General features: G+C 28.4%; 1 protein-coding gene across 6 annotated transcripts in view; it reads right to left on the minus strand.

The window, feature by feature from the left end:
• Window positions 1-2,009: 2,009 nt before the first annotated feature.
• LOC109605824 (LIM domain only protein 3) overlaps window positions 2,010-18,528 on the minus strand; it is a 130,859-nt gene continuing 114,340 nt past the window's right edge. For 3 of the 6 annotated variants that reach the window (XM_049970109.1, XM_049970108.1, XM_049970107.1), the window contains 5 exons: window positions 6,035-6,182; window positions 5,231-5,368; window positions 4,543-4,668; window positions 4,348-4,489; window positions 2,010-2,336 (listed from right to left, as the gene is read on the minus strand). In XM_049970109.1, the coding sequence (XP_049826066.1) occupies window positions 2,100-2,336; window positions 4,348-4,489; window positions 4,543-4,668; window positions 5,231-5,368; window positions 6,035-6,182 (791 nt within the window). In that variant the 3' untranslated portion in view covers window positions 2,010-2,099. The remainder of the gene's footprint in view (window positions 2,337-4,347; window positions 4,490-4,542; window positions 4,669-5,230; window positions 5,369-6,034; window positions 6,183-18,528) is intronic. The other 3 variants (XM_049970110.1, XM_049970111.1, XM_049970113.1) reach the window with 3 other exon arrangements.

An 18,528-nucleotide genomic window follows, 5' to 3' on the forward strand; every position in this document is an offset into this window, starting at 1 on the left:
CATACTCACTGTTATATAAAAAGTTGATTTATCAAGTTTTATCTTTCGTGTGAAACCTGAGTTGAAAATAATAAATTAACTTCGTCTCCACAGCCGCCAGATATGAATCCTGTAGATTTTACCTTATGGGGACATTTAAAAAATGAAGTGTATGATGCGCAAAATATTTAAATATTGTGTGACCTGCAATTGGCCCAAACTTGCATTTAACTGGCAATGAGAACTATTGAAAAGCTTTATTACTTTTTCTCTCGTTTCCTGTTCGACTTATCACATTTTTTTTATTTTTGATAAATCAACTTCTAACTGAGTGTGTAGTTAAGGATAAGTTGTGAAACAGTCAGTATATATGTATATTTTATATAAATTCAATATGATATAGTTAGTTTTTCTTTGTCATAAATTGAGAGTCAACTTACGGGTGGAAATGGACAAGTCTTGGGAAAATTACTGTATTTCATCATATATCCAATACCCAATTGTCCGCGCTTTAGTACATCACACACATTAAATCGAAACATAAGTCCAGAATATTTATATTCATTTTCACGAAATTTATATAACTTTAATTGAATCTAAAATAATACTCAAAATTTATTTATTTCGGTATATTTGCAAAACATTTACTCACCAATAAATTGTTACCCAAATTTTGTTCCGCTCTAAATTCAATATTGAATCCCATTGCGGTTCTATTGTACCTGCTAATATTAAAAGACATGTGCGAAAAATATTTTTCGTTAACACTAACGATGTCGGCTCTATCATGTCGTACTACATAATTATTTTGTGTAAAATCCTGCGTTAAACATTTTAGAAAATATGATACAAATATCAGTAACCAAACTGTGATATGCATATTTCAAACTATTAACCGATTCAGTTAAACATTGAATATGAATAAATTAAAAACATTAATGCTGTATTATTCAAAAAATCATTATTTGAGATTATACGTTTATCACTAATTACAATCATTTTTTATGTAAATTTTATTCGACATTTTCTAAAAGTTCCTTTTATTAAAATCCATATTACGGTGTAATTAGTGATGATATAACACGCAAATGCGATTCTAATCTGATTTTAAAATGAAATCAGTGATTTACAAGTTAGTTCACCGCTTTAATTCTCTATTTTACATAAGGTAAATGCAATTTTTTAATTCTGTGTGGGATTAGAAAGTATTAAAACTAAACTGTAACGAAAAGACAACATTTATTCCATAACTATTATGTACAGACTTTTAACATTCAAGAAAACAAATAGATGCTGAACTGTATAAATATTTTCAAATGTTATTAATATTTAAGCGTAAAAAATATGTTACATGACAATTTTCAAGTCGTTGACTAAAATAAATTAAAACAATACGATATGTAATAAGATCAATGAAAAATATAAATATTTACAACCTTAAGATTTAAAATTACAGTTGAATATTTCATAACTGATTCTTATAAATTAAGAAGAATTTTTTAGTTTATACAATCACAAAAGTATTTTTATGTACAATTATTTTGGATATATAAGGGAATATTATAAATATAACAAAATTAACACAGTTAATTATAAATATTTTGAACTTTTAATAGTTGTGACAAAACTAGACTTAAAAATCAGAGGTATTCATTAAAGATATATTTACACGTCTGTTTTATGTTTCGTTCAAAATATTTTACAATGTATAAAAGTTTAATCAAACGTTTAATCCATCAAATAAACATTTAACGTCGTATACTGCAGAAGTGTGAAATAGAACATTTTCTTTTTTTTTGCTGATTGTATTGTTTTTCTTTTTGGCAAAATAGACTAGCAATTTACGAGATCTTTTACTCAAGAGTGGCACAAATTGTATACATTATTTTGGAGATTTAGCTTTTAGCACCTTCCAGAAGAAACAAACCCAAATCAAAATTTTATTAGAACATGTTCCAATAAAAATCTAGACAATTTAAGTGAGATTCAATTTTTGATTCTTTTAGTATATTGAGGAGCAATTTTGAAACTGAAATGTCAGATTTTAAAATAATCTGGAGATTATTAAGTGATTTCTATTTAGTTTTCCTTCTTCTTTTAGGTGCAAGGGATTGGAATCGTCAGTGGTTGGTGGGTGGTTCGAAAATCTCGCTGTCGGGACTACCATATCCGCTTGAGCCGTCGTCCCTATGATTGTGTGTCGTGTCTCCGCGATGGGAACTCGTCATTTTCGCCGTCGGCTGGCTGTTAATGGGCCGTTGCAACGGGCCGTCCAGGTCCAAACTCTTCGCGCTGTAACATGATTGGCTGTTGACTATTGGATTTTCATTTGGCGGGCTTAGGTTGCCTCCTGGTGGCTGCAAAAAGCACAACCAACCTTTTTATACACTCATCTTCCATCCGTTCATTTTAATATTAGATTTTAAATTATAAATGTCGATTACTTATGTTATTTATTTTTTTAAATTTATTAAAAAGATACTACTTCTATATACTTCTAATCAGAAAGAAAGACGTTTTCAATAATGATTTATATGGGAATTTTAAGTCTAAGGTCAACGTGTAAATAATTGGTGGTGGATATAAATATGCAATGGCGTAATTTAAAATAAATTGATACTAAAAATTAAAAGGGTTCTTATGCTCTTACAATATAGTAAACCATTAAAAGAAGCTCCATTCCAAGTTACGATAAATGAGAATCATTAAAAACATTTCAGTAAATGGACGATACCAAAAGTACCGAATTAAGTAGTTGCAGGACCGCACTTGCAAAATTGTCGAACAAATAATATTTATATTTACTAATCAATCAAACATAAACATAATATAATAATAATAATTTAAATCTGAAACATTAAATTTAAATTATTTGTATTACCTTATTCTTGTTTGTAGTAAATTCAAAACAATATTAAGAGTGAAGTTTTAATGAAAATATACAACGTAACTTTTTATAAATATAGTCATGGTTAACATTGGTTGTACGAAAATATTAAGTGTGGGCCATTCCAGCCCTGAAGTCAGTTTGTCTGGAAGTTGGAAACACTAAGTTGTAAATGAAGCTTTTAAGTTGATGGGGCACTTATAAAATACAACAAATATTATTTTATAGCTCTAACGGATTATTTAAAATCGCATTATTTCCTTTTAGTGTCGTCGCATCGTTTATTTTATAAACTTGAATGAGTTTTTTCCCTATTATGTTTTAGTAGGTCTAAATGAAAAAATAGATATTCTAAGTTCTGAATAGCGTTATTAAGAAATGATTTGGAGTTTATGCAAAGTAAACCATTATTCTTTTTATAGATTGAAATTTTGTTATTCAAATATAGATTCAAATTCATACTCTGTAAAAGTCAGACTAAAAAAATAGAATATATTTTTTTCATTCAAATGGTGTTATTAAAAATCAATTAAAATAGGTTGAAATAATGGACAAATTTAGAGTGGAAATTGATTCAAATTTAGTGAGTGTTTTGAATTGTTAAAAAATAATTAAACTAAACCATAAATATTTGACAGCTACAATTTATTGTACAATTTGTGTCATTTCAAGCTGTTCTACACAAGTTATGCAATAACAAACATTTATGTTTATACAACCCTTTAATGTTTCATATCATGAGGTTCAGGAAAAAGTAATTAACATTTTAGTTTCAAATTTTATATAAATAAATTTTCATATTATATTTTAATATTATTGTATAAAATTGTAAATATTATTTGAAAGCTTTTTGAACAGCAATTTATTATTTCCTATTTAATGCTGTATTTTGTGCAAATATGCTTTGTGGGTTCAGTAAACTTATTAAAGCAATAGAAATGGAACGTCACATGCGCAATGCTTCTGAAGAACTGTAATGAACTGAAGATGAGCTACGTTAAAGGTCGTCCTGAAACCTGAAGGTTTTGAACAAATTAAGCAATATATCTAGAAATATATTTCATTCATTTAATGAATTTCGTCATAAGATTACGACGATTTCTGTCAAACTTGACAATGGGTTGAAGCCAGTAAACCTGGTGGAATAATACTTAAAATGAGTCTTATCCCAAGAAATATTTTATCAGCACAAGGAATTTTACATATTGATTACCTATCAAGTAGTCAAACCATCAATGAAACCAACTGTTGCAAAATTGAATGTATTGTATTGAAATGTATTCTATTAGATTCATCATTCTCCAATATTTACATAAGAGCTGGTAAAAAAACTACGGTTAATCATTTCCTCAATATGAAATTACTTTTTCCAGTATAAACTTTTAGGTATTAGATATTAATAAATATGATTGTATAAACATACTGTTTCTAATTGACTACGACCTCATTGAAAAATCAACATTTTTCAACGAAACCCATACCTGTAAATTACTGACTTGCCTTCGTATGTGCGCCAAACTGCTCGGATTATAAGCCATATTAGCAAAAACTAGTCTCTCTTCGTAGTCGTATTCGCAGAGTATTTTATTCTCGCAAAGGTAAAATCTGTCGCCAACGCAAAACCTGCAAACGGGAAAAGTTGCATTTCATGTAAAAATGTGCATGATTTAAGTTACCTATGATTGCATTGTTGACAGGCGAAACATTCCAGATGGTAGACGTTACTTTTTGCCCTCATCACCATCTCGAATGCGGGTATGACTTTATTACAAGCTGCGCAATAACCTGTTGTCCCAAATAACCTGAAAACGAAACATTTAAAGTAACTAATAAAATTTCCGAAATGCATTAAACATTTATAATGTTATATTCGAACCGTGAATTGAAGGGCCGAAATAAAATGATAATTAAGGCAATCCTATTCGAGAAACCGTGGTCTTGGAAAAGGCAGTTTGATTAAAAAACGCAATCAATGGATTAAATATTTATAAAGTCCTTGTCGGTCGAGTAATAGCAATTTCGTAGTGTAGATTGCTATAAAATTTATAGGAATAGCATGCTATAAAAATTACATTACGCCAAATTGACTCGGAATAAGATTTCGCCGCACTATCACACTGCTATCAAATTTCCCTCATTTATAATTAATTTTCGCTTATATTTCGATTCTTTGGCAGCACCAAATTTATTACGGATCGATCTCATTGGGATGATATACGTCCGTTTTAAATATTAAATTTAGATGTTACTCGGTTTTATTGCTTTCGTTGAACATTCTTGGACAATCGAAACATATAGAATTGCCTTTAGTCTATTATTTGTGATTATTTGTGTCTTTAAATCTCTAGATAAAATTAGACTTACCTAAGATAGTCTCTTTTACATAATATTAGATTTGCTTTAGTATACAATGTTGAACCGACTTCACCTAATCTACAATCACAACAGCCACATTTTAGGCAATCTTCGTGCCAGTATAGGTCCAAAGCTTTGAGGAGGTATCTGAAAATAATAAAACAATTATGATCACATTGATGATATATTGTAAGTTAAACGAATCATCAATTCTTATGTAAATTTTCGAGACTGACAACATTCTTTTTACATATAAGTATAAAAATAAAGTTTTGTTAAAGCTTTAGTAGACAAAGTATCAAAATCTGTCACTTTGTACTTCAAGTAAAGTAAATATAAAACTATGTTAAACATTTTAATTAAAATTTATCAGATTTTGTCGCTGGAGGTTCCCTCAAAGAGGAATGAGGAAAGTTTTATGACTAACTATTACAGATAACGGTTAAGTAATGGGTTTGCAGGAAATTGTACAAACCTCACTACAGACGTATAAATGATTAACAATAATTTACTAATAGAACAGATCTATTTTAAGCACACAATATTTAATTGTCCTATAAGATGCCTTCGAGTAATAAGCTCTGCCGGATAATAAGGTATAACTAATGAAATTTGTATTTAAATTAACACTAACTAAAAGAACTGACTTCTGAAAATGTTAAGAATATTTCTTGTGGTGGTTCAAGATCGAGTAACTTTGTTATATTAATTTTAAGATTAGATTAATTTTGATATTTTGAAATCAAACCTCTTTAGGTCTTATTAGCCACGGGTTCTTAGCCCACAAAATTTAAATTTGAGTGTGAAACTTACCTCTCTGTGATACGTTTGCCACAGCCAGCACATTCTCGTATACCGGTAGTTGATAAGTTATTCGACGTTGTTGAGACTGGAACAGGAGTGGGTCCTGCCAACGATAGGGCCACCGAACCTCTGTTATTTGAACCATCTCCTCCGGAGTCTGAAAAAATAAACACCGACCCATACAAACATATTTCCATTGTTTGCACTAATAAAAAACATTGTTTTCCTTCGAGATTGATTCTATAATTTGAGTTGAAGAAGTTGACGTTTCCCATTGGAAAGCAACCCGCCACCGTGAATTTAACTCCAACAATTTAGGCAGTGGAAAACAATTACGTCAAGCAAACCGAAAGCGTTGCAGCTTTGCGCGATGTCTGGTTGCAGTAATGCACCGAAATTTACGAGTTTCAATATTAAGACGAATTATGGGATTTTCAAAATTAACCCAAATAAATTAGAAATCCTTGCCGAGTGGCGTTTTGTGTTGCCGTTTCACGTTTCTTAACTGCAATTAAAATAGTTTTAATTAAATAGTAAATACTAAAGTGGCGGAGATTATGGCCACTAATTTCACGACAACTCGCTTGTTTTATTCAATTAAAAACATCAGATCGAGATACCAAGTTTTATAATTATTACACGTTTAATATGCAGAACGTTCCGTTTCAAATTTCAGTTGCATTATTGTTTAAATACTATAATCGAGGAAATTTATACCGAAACATGACTATAAAGTAACATACAATTCTCTAGACTACTAGGAAGGGATCATTTAAATTTGAATTTTATTTTAACAAAAAATATAAAATTTGAATAAATAATAAAACTAAGTTATGCAAACTGTACTTATTCAGTTTTACAACGAATATTGTTTCCATGCCAAAGTAGCACAACAACACAAAATTAACGTCAGATAAAACAAAACAGAATTATGTAATAACATTATATCAGATGAAAAATGAGAATTTATAAACGAAATTTAATATAAATTAATATATTATATTATATATTATAATAATATATTATATATTATATTATATATTATAATAAAAACATAAGTACTTGTATTTGCTATGTTGACAAAATATTATTATAATATTATATTCTTGTTAAACTTTGACAATTTAATAACAAAATTAAACTGAAATAAAAATTCCAATTGATTTAATTAATATATTTTTTAAACTCTAATGCGTCAAAGTAATATTTTGTATATCATGTAATTATTATATCAATTAATTTTATAAAAGTTAATGCAATATTAAATTAATTAAAGTTTAATAAAACAAAAAGTAAATATTTTCGATAGAAATTTTATGTACACTTTAATTAATATAAATAAAGTTATTTAGTAAAAATTGAAATATTGTTTGTGTTTCGTTTTCAAAACATTTGAGAGAGTGACAAACCAATTTGACAAGTGATAAAAAGTGAATATTAGAAATGAAAAAAAAAAGATATATCATACTGTCAGTTGATCAAAAAATAAAAACGAAATAATACCTTATAATATAAATCAAAAAATATTGTAATTTTTACTTGATGAAACTAGTTTGATTAAATTATAATTAATATTTAAATTTAATTTTAAATTCGTTGTATTATATAATATTTCAGGCACAAATTAATAAAGATAATCAAGAACAAAAATAGAGTAATTATAAAAAAATAAGTAAAATCTAATTAATCAAGTCCCATAAAGAAATCCTGCAGTAGAAAAACATTGATTTCCACTGAATTGATTGTGTAACTGTGTACCTATATTAGGAACAGTTGAACTTTAAATTGATGTAATGAGATGGAAATTGGATCACAGTGTGCGATAAATAACAAAGTAAAGCCTACTTTAATTAAACTGATAATTAAAAAAGATTCTTATCGGGCAACTGTTATACACCCTGGTTTTATTTTGTACGCGTTTTCTTGTTACAATTAAATCTGATTTTAGCAGATTATTTATATAGAAACACCCTACGTTGCCAACACTGATAACGATCTGTGTGTAACACAAGAAAATACGTGCGGTATTACGAAAAATTATTGACCAACGCTTAATTGCTTTTTTAATCAAAATCGTAGCTAGAAAGAATTTACCAAATGCACGTAATTTGGCGAGCATAATTTATAGTTATTAATTATCCACAACCAAATTCGTTTTTTATTCTCCGGCACGAAAATTGCAAATTATAAAAACCACTTTTGGAGGCAACTTTCTAATAAAGATATACGGAGGGATTGTTTGGTCGTGAAGACGCATTCCTCTGGAACCAAGATCTTTTTTAAATTGTTAATACGCCGTGCGCCCAGCATAAAGTTATAACGCAGAAAAAAACAATAAAAGCATTCTTTGCATGTGATATTATACCTTGGAGGCTACTTTAGTGTTTTTGTATTTACCACACAAACTGTTCGACTTGTGAATAATACATGGCAATTGACTTAGAGTCGGTTAAGGGAGACCAATAAGTCTTTGTTGAACTTTAAAGAATTCGTGCATTTTTAATGCAAACACATAACCAAATATTTATTGAAGGTAGAACATTTTTATTGTAAAATGAAAATTTAGCTGGAACATTAATTCATATATAATTTAGTAAATAAATATAATTATGGCTTTAAAATTGTCAAAAACATGCACATTAACTACTTTTAAATTGTTTTCCTAGATCCTAAAACCTAGATTAATGTTATTTGTAATTTGATATAAATATATCAACTATAATATCATAAAACCTTAATTAACATATTTTTATTGATTTTTATTCATTTTAACAATCACTAAAACATTTTACATTAGAAAAAATTTAAAAATATACATTTTTAAATTGTGCAGTTTATAACAAATATTTTTAATTTTATTCTATAATTTTTAAAACACATAATTCGTTGACATATTTGTAATTAAATATTTTCAATTAAAACTAGTATAATTTAAAAATAAATTAACTGTGTCATAATATTTCACTAAATAAATAAAATACTTTGCATTCTTTTAATTAACTTTTATAAATATCATTAATTTATATTTTAATTAAAATTGGTATTATAAAAATAAATTACTGAAACGTGAAATAAATCAATTTGTCAACATAACACATTAAAAATAATTTAAGCATCTCTTTCATTAAATTATTTACAACTATTTTAATGAACTAATTTAGGTATATATATATAATTCTATAAAATAATTTTAAGGTATTTTTATCGTTAAATATTATTATTCTAAAAATGATGGCTTAGTTTGCAAAACATCTAATTAAAATAAATAATAAAAATATTTAATTAATTATTAATTTACTTAAATGCAATAATATCTTAGCTAATTTTACAATGCCACTGTTTTAATGATTTTCATTATTATTTGATATGAAAATTAATAATCTATATATATTTTTAATTAACTTAAAGCTAATACCTGAAATATGATAAAATTGTGGGTATAATAATTTATTTATAACTAACCTTAAAAGGTATTTTAAATGCTATATATTTTGCTTAATATTATTATTGATATTCATGTATAATTAATTTAGTTCTATACTGAAATTATGAAACACATAATCAACTTAATTAGAATAAATAATAAAAAAGGAAAATGATATATTAAACATTAATTTTTGATTAATGATTTTTATTATTATTTTACATGAAAATTAATAATATACATTTACTCCTAATTAATATGAATTCAATATTTGTAATATAATATTGAATTTCAATATTGTAAATTTTATAATAAATATCTAATTAATTTTATATCTGAAACCAATAGAGAAATAAAAATATTTTTTAATTTATAGAATAATTAAATAAAGTAATAAGTTAATTAAATTTAGAATTGAATAAGAAATTATTTCATAATATTTTATTATTGATAATATTTTTATTTAAGCTCAATCTGCGGGTACTAAACAATTTTTTAATTAAAAGTATCACTATAGTATAAATCATATCTATCGAAAAAAGCAATAACTACATAGAGCCTTATTAAGAAACTTTTGATATTATATAAAGTAGAGTGCTAAGCTTGTAATACATTGGGAAAGTTTGACAGCCTGACGAATAGTATAAAGTGGTCATATGTAACGCCAGGAAGAATAAACTCATATCTCCCCGATGTTCCCCGAAATTAGATAGAAAAGGTTGTCACATTACTTAAAATGCAGTATTTTCTTTTTCCAAACGTTAAATTTGATTTAATATTTAATGCAGAGATGTTAACGTTTTCTTTTGTCTTTTCATCAAGTACTTCGGCACCCTAACATTTAAATCATCACTTTTTTTGGCCGGTTGAAATGTTCTTGTCCATAGATTTTTTTTTTGTAATGGGCATCAAAGCCCATTCCATGGAACAACACTGTTTATTTCATTTTCTTGAAAGAAAATTGGCCAGCCCTTGATCTCGGCCGGATTGTTAAAGTAGCACAGGAATCAAAGCGATAAAAACAAAAGGGACTTTTTCAATAAAGCTCGGCAGACCTGGCAAAATTAAACGAGTAAATCTCGATGTGTTAAGGATAAGTAAAGAAAGGCCGGAGTTAATTTAATTTTGTTTAGCTAACTTAATTTTCTCAAATCGGTCTACACCTGTCCGTGTTCTGGGAGCGGCTTTCGCTTGCATCCCATTCGAGTTTACGACTTTTGATTTATCTTTATCATAGATCGAATACTGTGAAAATAACCCACTCTAATTGGTTTACATTTTCAAGTCTCGACGCGACTCTAATAATGTTTAAGTTTTAATTAAAAAAAATAAATGATTTTTGTCGTTCTTATGTGGTGGAACATTGATTAATGAGCTTGGTATATTCATCGTTTAAATATATGCAGCATGCAAATTTCAAGTAACATGAATCCACAAAATAATTTCTGCGGCGGAAATTAAGAAGATACTGTTGAGAGAAAACGCTTAGCGTACAAAGCCGTTTTGCTTATTTTCAGCTTTATCTAACTATTTTAATTAAATCCGAGCCTAATTTAAGTAGACAAATCTTCCTTAACCAGAGTAGTTCGTTGGAATGGGAATCAACTTTTAATGCTTTTACAAAGAGAAAATTACAATTACATATTTTAAATACCATGTCAGACATTCATTTTATAATAGTTCCTTTTGATCATAAAGCGGTATAAAATTTATTGTTGTCATTATAAAATATTTGTTTAGATTTAAACTACAAATAGTAATAGTAAATAAAATAAATTGGACAGTGACAAAAATAAATAATAGTCACATTAATATCTGGACTATATAATGGTTGAGCTACAACTTTTGATTTAACATTTTGCAGCTTCCTTTGAGTTTCCAATACAACATGAAAAAGCCAGTTTTTGATTATATTTTTCATGAATTTGGTCAATTTGTGAGCAGTGGATGGAAACTTCTTTCTAATAGTTTCATCGCAACTTAATCCACAAGAATTTTTCACGAGATACGGTTTAATTTCTTCATGGTACAGTTTTCAGGACTAACTCCAACGCATTCATTAAAAAACATAATTAGAAAGAAAAAAATGGGGTCAAATAATATAAGCCCAAAATTACTTTTTCAGATACCTAACATTAAATTTAACATTTATATAATAATGTAGGTTTTAGAGGTATTGAGATTGTTAGATTTACATCCTTCATTAGATATAATTACTGGAAGTGGAGTTCATTACAATAAAATATTATTTAGGAATCCTGTTATTTGAATAGTTGCCCCCATGAAGGGTATATTTGGCGAACTATCCATCCAGATACGAGATTCGGGTTCATTTAAGCGACCACGTCAGTTACAGATGCTGGCACAAAGCCTCTCCAAATTAATCCCTATCAAATTTCTATTATAAGATAAGCATTTATGTTGGTTGTGTCATTTACATTCTATTCCATTACTGTAATGTTACTTTGCCAACTAATGCCCAGACTAATTAGTTACAACTTGGGGTAATGCGCGGAAGGCATTATTTACATTTGATATCAACACTGGAATGGCAGCATTTAACTCAGCCATATTTAAGTGCAATTTTATGCATCTTAGTTTAATTAATTCATCTCTAAAACCAGATTCGAACCAAAAGCGGTTTATATTTTATGACGTCAGCATACATTGAAGGGTGGCCAGTAATTATTTTGGAAAGTTATCTAGCACTTATATTTTATGCGACACAACAAGAGTGAAATACCATAAAAAATAAATGACCCCCTACAGAAAGCAGTGAAGTCAGATTAGTTTTGTAAGAAGCGACTCAAATGCCTTCAGTTCTGTCGTAAAGCGTCTCGAGTATTCTTAATATCAGAGACACTGTCCTTCCTGTAAGAGCAGGAAAGTGTCACGTGTCTCAAACAATATCCTTATTGCGAGATTTATGGCCGAATTTATACAACTTTTATCGAATCGGAGTGTTTTCGATGGTCGTTGCCTTTGCAATTCCTTATTCGAACATGCATTACACACTTCCAGAAATGAGGCGGAACAGTGGCGTCCAAAACTAAAAATTTATTGCGTTGGAGTCATGTCGAATTTTCACAGAGTAACACTTCATTTATCAAAACTAAATACTCCATTTTGTCGCAAAATAATACAATGGGAATTGTTACAATTTTGTATTATAGACATGTGCAATAAAAGGAAACATTTTTTTTACAAAATAGAACAAGAAATGAAATTCTACAGTAAAACTTGCTTTCAAATTCAACAATATATAGGTTTAAAAGAATTAAGAGAATTGCTGTTTTATTATTTATTATTTATTGTAGACTTCTGGAGTAGTCCGGTACTGCAAACGTTGGGATATTTGAGTGGTGGTATTCCCGATAGATTTATCTTGCAAATCGTAAATATCAGCGAATATCAAATAACCAACAGGGGCAGGAGCAGATCTATATATCTATATGCAGATAGGCGGATATGAGGAGATGGAATTGAAATTGCTGCCAAATTTTATCGAATTGAATCGTTGAATTCTTAATGTCATTTACCGGATAGTGGAGAAGTTGTTTAAAACTGGCAATCTTTGGAATAAAAGAAGTCATTGAATCAGCACAAATCTTCGTTGGATAAAACATCTTCATTGCAGTCATAAATTTAATGGTAAGACAATAAAAAAATATAAATAAAATTTTGACAATACTTATTGGAAAGGCAATAAAATACTTTCAAAGACAATTATCATTAGTTATAAATCAATTTGATTCCCAGTGTAAAAATTAATTTGACTAACACTAAACATAACAATGTAGCAGCGTAAAACATTTCGGATTCGGTCCTGCGTTCGAATGCGAGAAGGAGTCAGCAGGAGCCAAACTAATTAATAGTTTAATGGGTGTACATACATTCGAATTATAGAGATCTAATAATTCACGATCATGCTGTAAATTGTCATTTATCATAATGTAAACTTTGACTTTGCACCAAATTCAATTAACGTCAATCGCTTCTCTCCATCTGTCTAATCTAATGCACAGTTAAGAGATACTGGATAAAGTGTACATCAGTTAATAATAGACCAGGATCTATTCTCGAGAATTCCCCTAAAATTAAAAATTTAAATTTGAAGATAGAACGGGATAAAAGAGTTGATGACAAATACGAAAAACCTCAAGGATATATTATATAAACCTTTTATCCAGTTACATTCCTGCATTTTCGTCCTGACCAAGAAAACAATTCCCTTATATTTCGGTAGAAATCTGTTTGCAGTGCTTCTCGGACCGCTTTTATCCAGTTTAAGAGCGTCTCGTTGTCCACAATTAATCACATCCTTTTACTCCTGACGTTTCATTAGGCTTCCTTATTCCGTCTTACGCAATTTAATTAACATTCGAGACTTTAAATTTTTAATAATTAAATTAAATTTCCAAGCCGGGGGATTAAGATGCCAACATCAGCATCCGTGCGGATCCAGTTTCAAGTTTAGCTCGTCAGTAATATCTTCAATAGTATTTGAAATCATCTCGATTTTAGTACGTACTGATTGCTAATTAAATTCAATAAAATTTCAGCATTTGAAATATTAATAGGAATTATCATAATGGAAAGAATTTGGACAAATTTATAAAGGCCATTTGTTCCGTTAAAACACTTTTTGGATACATTTTGGTAGAGATGATGGCGTAGGAAAGTGTGGATCCGGCGTCACGTCAGTCACATCCATTAAATCTTATACGGTTAATACAAAATGCATTTGTTGTTGTTCCATTATGTAAATTAAAACTCGAACCACTTTTCCTAGTCTGAAAGTAAATGTGTGGCGTTCCGACCCCTCTCCATTAACGCCCTAATGCATTTCCTGAATTCATAAAAGTCCCACTCGATCCAATGTGCTCAATGCCCGATGCTGTATCGTAATGCGATTGCTGAAAACATTCCTAAATATCACAACTTTAATGTGCTTCAACGAATTTATTGAATGGCTGATATACAGTATATGAACTAGTATCATGGAGGTATTATATTACTCAATTTTTAACGTTACGTTTTCTTTAATAAAACTGCTTTTCAAAAATTCATGGAACTATTTTGGTCTGAATGTCAAAGTTCAATGTATTGAAAGGTTAAATTTTAGGAGTAACACTAACCATTTTATCTTATCCAGTGAATATTTTGAAAGGATTCAATTTTTATGTCACTTTTCCCTTCTTAAGTCTACTTAAAAACATTAATTTAAAAGTTTGGAAGACTTATACTCATCTTCATAGTTATAAACCTAATTGTAGAATTAACACCAATGACTTTATGTGATATGCATTTTGAATTTGCTGAACAAGGTTGAAAATTTAAATTGTTTAACTATTTTTACTTCGTAATTTTAGAAGACATTTTTGTTCATTTTGTAAATTGAATGATACGATTATTTTTAGCACATTTGTGAAAATAATTCTTTCTCTACTTGCAAGAATCATATAAAATGTTGAGGGCACATTAATAATCTTAATTAATAATAAACCATAGTGTTGATACAGTAATTTCATTGATTTTGTAGAAACCCTTGGTTTGATTCCCTTCAATTACATCAAAGGATTGGAAGCACTTACAGTTCTACAAACGTTAGAAATTTGATATGTGGTACGTGCAAAATAATCTATTTCTAATTACCTCACACACAAATCTATTAAATAATGCTCCATTGACATTAAATATTATCCAATTTGCAACATGCCATACACCTAGATGGTATTGAATTCTGACACTCGACTCAGTTTAGCAATATAGAATATCCTTGCAGCACAGTGTGGTTAACGTTACAATAATACCTATAATTGATCCAATACCAATTAGCCAAATGTCATTATGGCTCGTTTTATGAAGGGCTTCTGTTTAATACAAATTAAATTGCCAAGCCGAGTTCGTCTAACTGATTAGCTTGTGTTTGAAATCATATACCTACGTTATTGAACAGTTCAGGCTCATGTAACAAATTATTTAACAACCATTATGTTGTTCAATTTATCGAAATGGATTAATTAACTTTAATGTTATAATGAATTTCTGTGAATGTATGATTTTAATTATCGGTTGAAAAACTGCAAATATTAAATAGATATCCAAAAATTAAGTTTATTACAATATTAATATAATTTTCACACACACATATTTTCAAATTAAAAAAAAAAAATTAAACAAATTATTAATTATTCGAGTTTAATAGTAAAGTATGGAATTGAAAATAGAAAATATGGCAAAATCAATTATTATATGAATATAAATTATTAAAAATGTAGAAATGCCCGTTATTTATTACACAATTCCTCTTTGTGAGTGAATAGAAAATTATAAGGTAAGCGTAATAAAAATTCTTTTGGATCGCGTTTATGTATTATGATCATATCGGTCCCTAACTTCAGAATTTTATATTAGTTTGCGAGTTTTGCAGAAAACGGGTGCACACACTTGCATGACTTTCATTGCATGAGGGCCACACAATTTATACATATATTTTTCACGTTAAATGTCGCATACACACTCAAACAAAGGAGTTTCCATTTAACTGAGACCCAACAATTATTTATATAAAGAATTATGTATAGAAAACTACGGCACGAGATAATATATTTAAAAAAGAACAATAGAAACTATACTTTGTATACTTAAGTTTTGCAATTAACGTGTGCCCCTTTTTAAATTTACAAATTACAGGCATTCAAGTTAATTTCAATTAGGTAATTGACTATTATAAATAGTTTATTGCTTATGTTTAAATATTTTAAGTTTATTATCACGCAATTAGCATACAATAAGTAATAACTTTTAAATATTTTTATCCACTTGGATTTTAAATTCCAAGCATGTTTAATGTTATTGGCTTGTTTACATGTTTTACTAGATAATTTAAACACTAAAAGTCTCTTAATAAACTAAAACTATTAAAAGTTATGAGTACACAATTTGATTGTTTTATTACTTTTCTAAATAAATCTTATGACTTTATAATTAATTAAATGTTTCTCAATTTAATTAACTTTTATGATAAATGGATATTTTTCATATAATAATAATATTTGTGTATGGCAATTTTTTTTACAAAATACATTATATTCAAAAAAAAAAAAATTCAAACATTTTAATAAAGATAACAAATAAAATAATTAATAATTTCTATAACGAATAATGCTAAACAATTCTTATTAATATTTCTATTATTTATAATGTCGTGTATAAAATTGAAATCAAAAATTGGGTTTATTATATTGACAAAGTTACGTAAAAGAAAAATATTAAAAAATTTCTTTATTTCTTTCATCAATATGACGATTATTCAAAATAGACAATAAAAATATTTAGACTAATAAACATTAGTTAGTTACTAAAAATACAACTATATTTATAACATTACATATGTATTTTTTAAATTTTTTAAGTTATTTAATTTATTATAATTACATTATTCAATATTGTAATGTAACATAAGGTTATTTAACATAAAATAACCTTATATTGTAGATACTGAATTACTAAACATCTTATTATTAGATTAAATTAGTATATTAAGTTTTTGCTGCGTGAACCAACCAACTTCCAGGCTAATTTCAACCCGTCCCTTTTCTCTTATCAATCGTGGATAATTGTGTTATTAATTATAGTTTATGTTGTGCTCGAGTTGTCTGAGCTTAATTATAATTCCTAGGTCGATTGTGAATGAAGAGTAAGGAGCAAGATGCAGGGCCGTATTTATGCACGCCCATGGCTCAATGCTTGCTAGATTACATTACCCCTCTGCGGCATCGTGCCGCACAGTTTATCGTATTTTAATCGCACAATGGTGTGTACACCGCAAAACCACCCCTTGTGATCCAATCTATCGTTCTATCAGTCTAGATTAAACGAAGCGGAATACACTGTACAATCATTATTAGTAACAAACCTAACTGTTAAAATTAACTCGATGTAACCTAAAATGTTAGGTTAAGTTACTAACTGTAAATCGCCCAAATGGACACCATAATTGAATTTGCATTTAAAATGTCAGAAAGAAATAAAGCTTCCAAAAATATATAATATGTGATATATTAAATTAATTTTAATTAATATACAACAATGTTTCAAAAATATTGTTATATTTTTACTAGAGATTATTTTTAATTAAGTGTATTACAAATTATATATTTTTGCAATACTTTATTTTTTGGACATTTCAGAGATATAAAAATATTGTTTTGAATCAAATTACGTCAGCTTTTCTCTAACTGGTCTGTAAATTTATGACAACCAGTGTATTAGTAATAATTGAGATTATTGGAGTTATTTTTTGATAACATTAAATTGGATTTAATAATAATAATTATTATTATTAATATATAAATAAAAAAATAATTGAAAATTGAAAACAATGAGTTTATATAATTGTTAAGGCAATTTGAAGCACTGTGTGCGGGAGTTTATCGCGTACTCTCCTGAACTTAAGTGCTGGTGCTGGCTGCTGGCTAGTGGCTGCCTCCTCCTCTTGTAAGCGGTCCGCATTAATTAATAAGGAACTTTGCTAATTGCGCTGGGACGGGACGTCGTCGATGAGATTTTCGCTTTCCTGTAGTCGCTCCGGCACCGAGTCTCATGCCCTGCAGCATGGCGTCTCACGTTCACTACGGCCCCTCCAGATTCAACATCCTGATCGCTAATCTTATTGTTAATTTGCACTGGTTCTGCTAATAATATTGCTACTTAATAAAACCGTTTTGCATTTATAATTGTGTTGCGGTACTAATTCAACGGGACTTAATTATGCATGTCAATTTTTCAAAATGGATATTAACATTTCAAAATTATTGTAATGGTAGAGTTCAAACTTTTACTAAAATGTGAACATAAATGTCATTTATATTCTGAATATTACTGATAGTTGAATAAATTATAACAGGTATTTGATTTTATGTCAAGTTAATGTCTAAAAATGGTTGCATGTGAAATTGAAGAGACCATAATGTGATGTACAATATTTCGCCATTAGCATTCCTTTTGTATATAAAGCAGATAAAATATATCCTATGCATATTTAACCAAGCCATTTGCAAAAAGTGTCCCTTAG

Source organism: Aethina tumida, chromosome 7 (assembly GCF_024364675.1).
Source record: "Aethina tumida isolate Nest 87 chromosome 7, icAetTumi1.1, whole genome shotgun sequence".
Classification (NCBI taxonomy): Eukaryota; Metazoa; Arthropoda; class Insecta; order Coleoptera; family Nitidulidae; genus Aethina; species Aethina tumida.